This window comes from Artemia franciscana, chromosome 8 (genome assembly GCF_032884065.1).
Source record: "Artemia franciscana chromosome 8, ASM3288406v1, whole genome shotgun sequence".
Taxonomy (NCBI): domain Eukaryota; kingdom Metazoa; phylum Arthropoda; class Branchiopoda; order Anostraca; family Artemiidae; genus Artemia; species Artemia franciscana.
The window spans coordinates 5,449,545-5,461,938 of record NC_088870.1 but is presented as its reverse complement, the minus strand read 5'-3'; the positions used below and the strand labels follow the sequence as shown (position 1 = coordinate 5,461,938).

The window sequence follows — 12,394 nt, the reverse complement described above, 5'->3', positions numbered from 1 at the left end:
ATTCGATCGGATGAATTTTGGAAAGAGACGGCTGGGGGGGGGGGCTAGTTGCCCTCCAGTCCCTTTTGACTCTTAAAAAGAAAACTAGAACTTTTAATTTTCGATCCAATGAACCCTCTCCGATTTTTATACACCCAACCCTTCTATAAAAACCTTATTTGCCCCCCGGGCATAATTTACAACACTTGCCCCTGCTTTTTTTTTGGGGGGGGGTGTGTGTGTAAATTCCGGAGTTTTTTATGATCTTTGGTCTATTTTGAACAAAATGACTAGCTCAAAATCTTTATCAGATGCATTTGGAGAAGAAGGGCATGAGGGGGGAGGGACTATTTGCCATCTGATCTTTTTTACTATTTAAAAAGGGAATTAGAATTTTCAGTTTTTAATCATTTGAGTCCCCTCCGAAGCTTATACGACCGCCTGTTCCATAAAAACCTCATATGCCCCGGGGGATAAGTTACAACCCCTCCCCCGGGCCCTTCGAAGTTTATACTACCACCCCTTCCATATGAAGTATCTCTGGAAAAAAAATAATAAAAACATTCGAGCCTTATGGCTACAGCGTCCCGTCTGACATCTTAAAATGCTTATCCTCACATTTTTATCAAAGGAGGTTTGCACCATTGAGTAGACTTATTAAAACCACCCTATAATTTTTAAAAAATTGCAGTTCTTAAGATTATTTCCTTCCTATAAAAGCGATTAAAGTTAGTTTTGCTATTTGGTATATTTTTTGAGGCAGTTGGCCGAGGTAGTTAGTTCAATCGTCACTAAATCAGCTAACATTTAAAACAAATACTCTTCCCCTTTTCTCCTTCTATCTCTCTTTTTTTTTTTTTTTTTTTTTTTTTTTTTTTTTTTTTTTTAAATGTGTTTGTGCTGTTGCATTGATGGTTTCTCTTTTCGTTATATATATATATATATATATATATATATATATATATATATATATATATATATATATATATATATATATATATATGTATATATATATATATATATATATATATATATATATATATATATATATATATATATATATATATATATATATATATATATATATATATATATATATATATATATATATATATATTCTAAGATTGTTATCAAGCATTGTCAGCACTGACGGATGACATTTTTGTTTTTGTGGATAAGACACAGGGGTCAACTTGCTACAGTCAATTTTTTAATTTATCAATGCTTTTGCTGCCAATAATTGATGTATTTTTTCCATTCTATAAAAGCAAACAAACTTAGGTTCGCTTTTTAATATCTCCTTTAAAGAAAGTTTCAATTGTTGGTTTACTGGTTATTCCATCAGCTTGATTAGAAAAAAAGTTCTTATCTTTTGATAAAGGTCTTCATCTGTCCACTTCTGCCAATCAAATAAATGGACCTGGTAAACGGGCGAATGTCAAAGGCACTGATTATTTATGATGTGCCCAATTTTGCAAATAGTATTTCTGGGAAGTTATCTTCAAAATAAGCGTAAATTGTGAAAAGATCTTTCTCGTTGCTAAAAAAAAGTTGAATTAAAATAAAGTATATATTCTACTTTTTTTTATTATCTACAACTGTCTAGTGGCGGTCTTTTGTAATGTGTTCAATTAGGTGTTATTAAATGATAAATTTAATTCCCAATAAATATTTCTGTAAGTTGGTAAACGGGCGAATGTCAAAGGCAGTGATTATTTATGATGTGCCCAATTTTGCAAATAGTGTTTCTGGGAAGTTGTTTTCAAAATAAGCGTAAATTGTGAAAAGATATTTCTCGTTGCTAAAAAAAAAATTTGAATTAAAATAAAGTCTATATTCTACTTTTTTTTATTATCTGCAACAGTCTAGTGGCGGTCTTTTGTCATGTGTTCAATTAGGTGCTATTAAATGATAAGTTTAATTTCCCAATAAATATTTCTGTAAGTTGGTATTTTTGGAACAAATTACAAAGTATTTTTGCGAAGATATTCTTCAACATTCCTACAGAAAGAATGAGTTAAAGTCGATCGTCATTTTACTTTCACTTGTGGTGGTTTAGTGGTGTCCTTTCATATTGTGTTCAATTAGGGGTATTTATTATGGGTTTAATTTTGTAATAAGTATTTATGTAAGTTAATGTTGTCAGAATTAATTACGAAATTAAAATAGCGGAAATAGTCTTAGATTTTCCTGCAAAAAAAGTGAGTTGTAGTCGATTGTTATTTTGCTGTGACTTGCGGTGGGTTAGTGGTAGCCTGTTAAAACATGTTCAATTAGGCGATTTATTAAGTGTATAGTTTAGCAATACTTTCTTGTTGGTATTTAATTTTGCAGTAAGAATTTCAATAAGTAGTTTGCCGTGTCGGAACAAGTTGCAGAATATTTTCAAAATTCCTATAAAAAAATTGAGTCAAATCCATTGGTTATTTTACTCTTTGATTAGAAACTCGCAATGGGCTATTGACATTTTATTTTATTCTGTGCATCAGTTAGGAATTATTTATGACAGGTTTAATTTTGCAACACTCATTCAAAAGAAGTTATCAATGTCAAGTACAAAGTAAGAATTTTTTTTTTACATTCCTAAAAAAACTGGGCTAATCAATTGTTATTGCCCTGTTGACCGTTCAGCCCTTTTGATTTGATGCTTGTAATGGGCTTGTGATAATCAATTGGAGGTTATTTATGATTGGTTTTAATTTTGCTAGGAAGTAGTTATCAATGTGAGAATAACATTTGCAGTTTATTCGTGAAACAAAGCTCATGATAGGATATGAAGGGGTGCCATTAGGCACCCCTTGCTTATATGCCTTGTGCTGAATTACTATTACTGAATTACTATTTTATTATTACTATTACTGAATTACTATTTACTATTTTATGAATTACTATTTTGTAACGAGTGTGTTTTGTATAGTTTCTTAATTTTTTTATTTCGTCTATAAAATATGTTGTTATATTTTTCATGTTTATAACTGCAAATCAGATGACTATTACCTCCTCGCCCCCTTAAGATAAATTTGTAGCACTTCCTCCAAGGGTAGTTTGGAAATAGTGAGTGTATATATCTTACCGTGAATCTCTGAAATTTGTGAATGTCACAATTCACCGGTGAGCGTCTGAAATATCTTTTTTCTCCTTGGATTTAGTCAGCGTTGCCAGTCAACTTTTTCTGTTTATGCAAGGCCTGATGGTGACTGGTTAGGTTAAGCCAGGTTGAGTTAGGTTCTAACCCATTTCTGAGATTTATAACCCAACTTAACCTAAATCAACCTAATCCTAATCTAATCTGACTTAAACTTTTACCATCCAATCTTGCTTAAGACTGAAAAAGCTAATTCGCAAAGCTAATCGAATCCAAGCAGAGAAAAGGGATTTCGCGACATTCACTGGTGAATGTCGACATTAACCAGACTTCACACGTTCACAGTAACATATATTCAACTCCTGGGAGTTTAGACCTCTCTCTTCCCCCAAAAATGTTGAATCGATTGAATAGATTTTTTTTTGCAATCATAATCATTTTGTTCCTTCAAGCGTATACCCACCCTTTTGTTCAGATTTTAACCATTGTTCCCTTACCTAATAATGCCTTTTCCTTTCTTTTCAGTCGGCAGCTTGACCTATTTGCAAACGTAGTTCATATTCGAAGCCTACCTGGAGTTAAAAATAAACATAGCAACATCGATATTGTTGTTATCCGAGAAAACACGGAAGGCGAATACTCTGCTTTAGAACATGAAAGTGTAAAGGTGAGCTACGAATATATTTTTCTCCTGCTCCAAACTTTTTTTCGTTTATGCAGTTCCAGGATATAGCACTTCTTATTGGGGTGAGGCAAAAAGAGTCTATATTCGGAGAGTCAAGGGGCGCTGGCTATATATAATGTTTTCTTCGAATTATTGGGGCCAACTGTCCCCTTTGCCCCCCCCCCACGACGCCACTGTGCAGTTATAATTTACACTTCCAATGACTTTGCTCATTTGTCGTTGTATTGACAGAAAACAAGAGTACGGGGCCTAACCTGCAAAAAAAAAAGAATACCAGGATGCTGTAAGGAGTTTGAATGGGTTGACGGTATTTTAGTGTGGAAGGGTAATTATTTCCCAGAAGAATTTTTCCGAAGTGGTTAGCATTTAAAAACGGAAAACCTTATTTTAATCATAATTTTCTTAATCATATGATATAATAATTATCATAATTGATGTAATAATTATCATAATATGATGTAACAATTAATCATAATTTTCTAAGCATATGATGGAGTGACAGTGGGTTTCTAGTTTTGGTCTCTCTTGCATCCGGGGTATCCTTGATTAGTATCTCTCACCTGTCTTTCAAAAATTTTCAGATCAAATTAAAAAGAAAATCATTTATTAAAAAAATTTTCATTTATTAATAAAACTTAGCATTTATTTAAATCTGTCTTTTCTGACCTGATATGGTAAAGGTATGGGAAAAATTAAATTTTGGATTCAACTTGCTTATACTTACTGCCAACTCTGCCCTCTACTTTATTTTAATAATTAATTTAAAAAACTTTTTCCCACAAAACAAGTTCTTCAAAGAAAAGTAAAGAGCTCCATTAAGCCAAGTATGAGTAAAAATAAAGTCAAATAATCTTCCATGCGTAAAACTACCACAAGTCACTGTCAATAAATAAATGAAATTCAAAACGAATAGAACTTACAATATATAGCCGAGTCAAGCTCAAAACGAGGAAACATTAACATGAGTAGGGCTGATAGCCCCTATGCCTTCTCAAGACCAGAACACAATTTACGCTGTACTGAAAACAAAAAATGACCGTGGATTGTCAGCTAAATTGACATATACTGAATATTAGCCCTAAAAATAGGGCTAATAGCCCCTATGTCTTCTCAAGACCAGAATACAATTTGTGCTTTAGTGAAAAAAAAATGACCATGGATTTTCAGTTATATTGACATAATTCTGATTTTTCTTCGTTAAGGTTTTGATAATTTTTCATTTATAAAAATAAGAAAGGTGAAAACATTTCAAGCGTATATTGTTTTCAGTAAAGCGCAAATTGTCTTCTGATATTGAGAAGGCATAGGGGCTATCAGCCCTACTCATGTTAATTTTTGGTTGCTTTGATTTGGGAAATCTGCTTCAAGACGTAAGGTGTGAGGGAGGGGTTGAGTTGCAATAAATATCAAGTTAAACCTAGGACACTAATGAGAACCTATCATTCGTGTTTCGGTTTATGACTGAAGGTGTGTGTTTTCTGGAGGTGGTTAATTTTCTTACATTGATTTAATCTAAATAGACATGGTTAATGAGTAGCAACGCTATTATCGTAGGATATGAAATCGATAAGTACAGAAATCGGTATTTGATTATTGGAGTTGTAGTTCATTTGAATGAATTGTATTAGGTGACCCCCATAACATGCTAAAGACTGATTAACAGAGGATAAGAGTAGGGATGATGAGCATATATACAAAAAGATGCCTAGGAACTATCCTCTGTGAGGATAAAGTCCCTTATGTCTCCCTTCTTTGGAGAGTCAAACTGGCGACCCATTAGGAAAGGAGAAAAGAATTTTCTTGCATTTTGCCAACACTGGCCTCTATAAACCCCAAAGCAACACCCCTTTTTGCGACAATTTTTTCCGCGTTCGACCTTGCCTCCTTCGTTCTGCTTCAACAAAAATCACCAATTTTACACCAACAAGATTTTCCAGTTAAAAATAAAAAGAACTTTCGCTCCCTTAGAGTTGATATGTTAATAAGTGACCCCATCTCCTCTTTAGCCTAAATTTCAGCTTTCTTTTTATAGTCTGTGTTTTACTTAACTGTAATTTGTATGGCAACACTAAACCAGCCTTGGGTTTATTTTTGTTTTATTCCTTTTCAACTCTTCGAGTTTTTTTCTATTTTTTTATTTTGACATTTTTCAGAAACTTTTTGACACTTTGATATTTTTCATTCCTGACCAGCACTGTTACATTTTTTCTAGTGTCATGTTTATTTACTGAGCACAAAAGTTCCTTGTGTTTTACCAACACTGCTCCCCATAGCCCTTTGAACAAATTCCCTGGTCGATCCCCCCTTTTCTGACCTTGCCTCCCTCGTTCTACGTAAACAAAAATCTTAATTTTTATCCCAATACAATTTTTCAGTGGTAGAAAGAAAAAAAAAACTTCGCGTCGTTCATAGTTGATCAACAGTTCGTGGTAACGAACTGTAGTAAGGAGCGACCCGGCTCAATAGTTACCAAAAGTCTAAAAAACGGAATTTTAATGCTGATTATAAATATATAAGTTACATCAAGTTTAGTCTTACCCATCAAAAGTTACGAGCCTGAGAAAATTTGCGTTATTTTAGAAAATAGGGGGAAACACCCCCTAAAAGTCATAGAATCTTAACGAAAATCACACCATCAGATTCAGCGTATCAGAGAACCCTACTGTAGAAGTTTCAAGCTCCTATCTACAAAAATGTGGAATTTTATATTTTTTGCCAGAAGGCAGATCACGGATGCGTGTTTATTTTTTATTATTTTTTTTTTTTTTCCCAGGGGTGATCGTATCGACCCAGTTGTCCTAGAATGTTGCGAGAGGGCTCATTCTAACGGAAATGAAAAGTTCTAGTGCCCTTTTTAAGTGACCAAAAAATTGGAGGGCACCTAGGCTCCCTCCCACGCTAATTATTTTCCCAAAGTCAACGGATCAAAATTCTGAGATAGCCATTTTATTCAGCGTAGTCGAAAAACCTTATAACTATGTCTTTGGGGACGACTTACTCCCCCACAGTCCCCGTGGGAGGGGTTACAAGTTCAAAACTTTAACCAGTGCTTACATATAATAATGGTTATTGGGAAGTGTACAGGCGTTTTCAGGAGGATTTTTTGGTTGGAGGTTGGGGTTGAGAAGAGGGGAATATGCTGGGGGAACTTTCCATCGAGGAATTTGTCATAGGGGAAGAAAATTTCCATGAAGGGAGCGTAGGATTTACTAGCATTACTTAAAAAAAACAATGAAAAAGTTTTTTTTTTCAGCTGGAAGTAAGCAGCAGCATTAAAACTTAAAACGAACAGAAATTATTACCCATATGAGGGGCTCCCCTCCTCCTAATACCTCGCTCTTTACGCCAAAGTATTTTTAGTAATTTCAACTATTTATTCTGCGGCTTTTGTGATTCAGGGGTCATTCTTAATGAATTGGGACAAAATTTAAGCTTTAGTTTAAAGAGCGAGGAACTAACGAGGGGGCGAACCCCCTCATATATGTAATAAAAACATAAGAATACAAAAGTTCTTTACGTAAGCTAATTTATAAGTTACGTATACTTTTTACTTATAAAAAGATTCGTAAAAAATTAAAACTTCTAGTTGCCTTTTTAATTAACCGAAAATCGGAAGGCAACTAGGCTTCCTCCCCCGCTCTTTTTTTCTCAAAACCATTCGATCAAAATTATGAGAAAGCCATTTAGCCAAAAAAAAATAAATATACAAATTTCGTTTTAATTATTCCTCTGCGGAGAGCCAAAATCAAAACATGCATTGATTCAAAAACGTTCAGAAATTAAATAAAAAAACAAGTTTTTTAAATGAAAGTAAGGAGCGACATTAAAACTTAAAACAAACAGAAATTACTCCGTATATGAAAGGGGCTTTTCCTTCTCAACGCCCCGCTCTTTGCGCTAAAGTTTTTTACTGTTTTAAAATGTAGAGTTAAGAGAAAGAGCCAAACTTTAGCGTAAAGAGCGGGGCGTCGAGAAGGAAAAGCCCCTTTCATATACGGAGTAATTTCTGTTCGTTTTAAGTTTTAATGTCGCTCCTTACTTTCATTTAAAAAACTTGTCTTTTTTTATTTAATATGTTAAAGAAATGAATCCCCTCCCACTTGCTTTTTAGCTCAATTTTTTTTTAAACTTCTTTGTTTTGTATTTTTTAGTCACCACTAAAATGGCCTTGTGGTTTTATTTGGCTTATTCTCTTTCAGTTCTGTGAGTTGTAATTCTGACATTTCTGATAACCTTTTTGACTTGTTGATATTTTTTGTCCTGGCCAGCTCCATAATTTATTTCTGTTGTTGCGTTTATTAACTTAAAGGGTGAATTTTGTCCATCTGGGCTTGTGCAGCTATTTGTAAGAAATTTATTAATTATTTCATCTGATTTTCTATGCATCAAGGATCATGTTATTTCCTATACATCAAGTACACAATGATAGAAAAGTTTACGAGATGTTCTCGACGGTTTTGTTGTAGACTGGAATATAGGTGTGCTGAGTGAGTATATTGGGAGGTATACCCTTAGCAGGTGTCAGCCTCAGTCGGATGCGTTATCAGGAATATAGACACTAAAGCAAGAGAATGATAGCTAGGTTCGCTCCACGTCTAACGGCATCCAGAAATGTCGAAGTACGGATAAGAGAGTCGAGAACACGTCTATTGCTGTGTTTGACCAGAGTCTGACTTTCTCCAGAAGATTCTGTATCAACAAAGATATTAGCAGCGACGATTGAGGCACAGCTGTTCGCTCACTTAAAACTGAATTGATATGGAGAGTGTAGCTTACTTCTTCAGACTGGTCTATAAATAGTAACTTGAAGAACTTGCAAAGTGACCTAGCTACGGCGATCGAATGGCACGGTGTACACTGTCTAGTAGCAAGTGTTCCGAAAAACTGATTTCATTCTAATCAGAACGGAGGTTTTCCACACCGGAAGTTTATTAAAAACAGAACCCTAATATTCCAAGATAGCAGGGTTAATGAAGAGGGTACACTGTAAAATCCTGGGTCTTGCAACTAACACAAAAGGCAGTATTCTTTCTTTAGGTATCCGATTTCGGCTTATGATTAGAGAAGCTGTATTTAGAGCGCAATCTACTGCTCTGACAGTGTACACATAGGTGACTAATGGAGTGATGATTTAAGCAGTTCCATCTTTGAGAGTACAAACTCCTCAGAATGGAGGCGTTCTTGTTCGAATTTATATGGAAAGTTCATTTTGACAATACGAGTGAAAAATCAATAAAAATTTATTGGAAGTTGCCATGTTGCAATTGCCACTTATCCATTGTCAGAAAAAAAACTATCTAATGGAATTAATCAGTATATTCATTAAATTAGTATTTAACACATGGTGTCGAACAACTAGCCAAAATTAATTCGACTAATTCAGTTAATAATACTTTTCAAAACACAACTACACAGCGGTATTGGCATTTGAAGAGGGAGATTGATAAACCTAAAGATGTGATAAATCTATACTTTATATACGTGTATGTTGAATTATTACTAAATTCAAATTTAATTGTTACTATAAATATGTTATTAATATTTCACAAGTTTTTAAGCTTGAGGAATTATATATTGTTGTTGATATAATAATTGTACTTGAATCAACAGCTATCAATTACTGTATTGAATTCTGAAAAGCCGCTGAATTTGTCCCGCTTCAAACATCCATTGGTATCCCTATAATGTGGAAACCAAGGGCGTATCCATAATTTTGTGTGTGTTTGGGGGGGAGGGGCGTATATGAAACTTTACAAAATGCTTCAGAAATTTGTTTATATGCATTTTTGCTGCTTTCTTACAAGTTGAACAAAACTTTTGAAGAGGAGGGGGGGGGGCCTCAAGCCCCCTGTATACAGCCTTGATACAAAGTCGGCTTTTTTTTGCTTTTACCGTTTGGTATTAAATACACTTTGGGTACTTGATTATTAGTTTGAAATTTGCAATAAATATGAATGCTTAAGTTTGTGAGCATTTATATTTATTGCATAATAAATGGTGACAATTTTAAACCATTTTATCAGTTAAAGTTAGTGAAGTAAAACCTGGAGGATATCTAGTGTTGACTGTTAAAAGAAATACAAAGAAGTCCTACAAACAAGTTTATAATTCTATTAAATTTTCAAACCCTCTTAAGGTGGTCGTAATAAATGAGATAATGATTTTGTTTATCTTGGAACACCAAATCTTGCAGTCCTGTTAAACCTGTTAGGTATACAAACTATCTGAGCATGATAATCTAGAGGTGGCCCCAGTGTAAAAGCCATCTGATAGAAACGTCGACAGAAGACATAGTTCTAAATGGGAGCTTTTAGTTAACATAGAGAATTTTAGTAATACACTTAGTTGGCAATACATAGTAGAAAGTTGTTCGATATAAAGAATTAGATTGTTTGAACTACGCAGTAAATTTCGAAATTATTAGGTAAGTTCAGACTTCGATTAAAGTTTATATATTTTTGGGAAAGAATGGTCTTTTTTTTACTGCTTTTAAAATTCCCGGTTCTGAGTCAAATTAATATCATTTTAAATCTATCAAATTCCTTTTAACTTTACAGAAAAGATTGATTGATCAGAAAAAGTGTGTGTTATCGCCTCTATCCGTCATTTATGACTCTAGAAAAAAGTTCCCTGATTTTATTTTCTCTTTAGACAATCGAACGAAAAATATTACCGATATATTCTTTCTGCTTGAAAAGACTAACGAAGGAATAAAGCTTTTACGAAGGAATACGAAGATAAAGAGACAGGGAATGACAGGAATAGGGGGACTGATTGAGGGAGAGAGGGGCTCATTTTGAAGTTTTTGGAATAGGATTTGATGATTTTTGTATTGATGGCTCGTTTTTGAATTTTCAGGGGGAGGTTGGGTCGTATAATTTTGAATATATTCAGATCTTGGGACTGATTGAGGGATAGCGAAGCTCATTTTGAAGATTTGGGCATGGGAGGGGGCTATTTGATGACTTTTATATTGACTCCCCAGTTTCGAATTTTTCAGGGAGGAGGTAGGGTAGTATAGTTTTGAGTATGTTCAGATCATAGGACTCTAATTAGAGGAAATTTGTTTTCTTAATTTTTGTAGGGGATGAGCCTCCTTCCCCAAACAGTATCTAAGAGTGGCTATGTCCCCTTATGTCGTCGAACCTAGTGCCTACCATCGATAAAAAAAGAAACAAGTTCCTTTTCAGTCCCGATTGTCCGAATCTTAGGAAATTGTGATAATAGGATTCATAGTATTTGTCCAAAAAGAAGAAAGGCATGAAAGTGTTCTAAAGAAATAATACGTTCTTGAATAACAATGAAGCGGAAAATTCATTCCCTCTCCCCTCCCCCTCTTTTGCAAGCTTTTGGTCACATGGGTAACTTTTTTCCATGTCACGATTTCTGTCTAAATTGAGATAGTAGGGCCATAAGACAGGGCCTTAAGACAGTAGACAGTATTTCGACCCTTAGACATAGGGCCGAATTATTTTGTTATACTATGATTGTAGACAAAGGTACTATTTTGGTTGATTATTTTCTTAGAAAAGAGGCAAGAATACAGGAAACTCAAATAAGAAAAACTACATCACTTTCTTATATTTGACGTTTCTAATTATCACTTAGCGTAACATTAGTGGAAAGGATCTGGCTATTTGGGGGTGACTGTGTCTCAAGGTGATAATCAAACCCTTGTTCTAGCAACCTATGAGATGCGGGGAGCCTTTGAATCCGGTATTCATGCGCATATATTTAGTTGTGCTTATAAAAATGGAGTTGGCCGTTTGGTTACTTCTGTATGGAAGAGTTTGGATAAGGGACTGAGGATAAGATCCCACTTTTTGTGATATATTGGTATCTACGGTACTTATGCCTGTCCGTAAAGGTATTTGGCAAGGCTTTACTACTTCATATCTTTTATGTAAAAATAGATGTCCCACAAAAATCTACCGGAACCTGATACATAGTATTATAGTATACATAGTATACATAGTACCTGATATATATCTACATAGTATTCATGCGATGCTAATCAAGTATGCTGGATAGATACTTGACACAAGTAGGTCTGTTTCATGGATTGGAGAAAATGAAAGTATATTGAGGGACGAATATGCTTAGGCTGGATTAGTTTTTAACGCTGGTAAAAGTGAAATAATTGTTTTTTGTCGTAACGGAAAAGTTTCGATCAGTTATTGTTGCCTAGTTGGTACTGTGATCAGCTCATCTCTTACCTACCTTGGACTACTGATGGCTTCCGATCGAACTCTACTGCACTGGTTGAACATTTTTCTATAAAGCGTCTGCTAAGCTGTTGGAGTTCTATTGCCTTGCAAAAGTCTTGAATGGTATTCGATAAACTCGAATGTACTCGAATGACTTCATTTTGTATTCGGTACTCCACACGTGGGCTTCTCTTCACCGGAATAGAGAAACGTTCTGTCTGGTTTATTACAAGTATTCGTGGTTATTTTTAAGTACTCTACCTTTGAGGAAGAAATTGAAGAGGGTAAAACAAATACGAGGCTGTGGACTCGTCTAATGCAGTTGCTGCGTGAAATGTCTAGTTTTATTGTTGGTTGATTCTTCGTTACGTATGAATGCGAATTTTGTGTTATCCTTTTTCTTTATGCTCAGTAGTAGTACATTTTTGTTATTTTTGA

The 12,394-nt window shown here is 34.4% G+C and overlaps 1 protein-coding gene across 1 annotated transcript in view; it reads left to right on the top strand.

Annotated features, from left to right (window-relative positions):
- LOC136029899 (isocitrate dehydrogenase [NAD] subunit beta, mitochondrial-like) overlaps positions 1-12,394 on the top strand; it is a 152,476-nt gene that overhangs the window by 23,963 nt on the left and 116,119 nt on the right. The window contains exon 5 of the mRNA XM_065708391.1: positions 3,590-3,731. Within this exon, the coding sequence (XP_065564463.1) occupies positions 3,590-3,731 (142 nt within the window). The remainder of the gene's footprint in view (positions 1-3,589; positions 3,732-12,394) is intronic.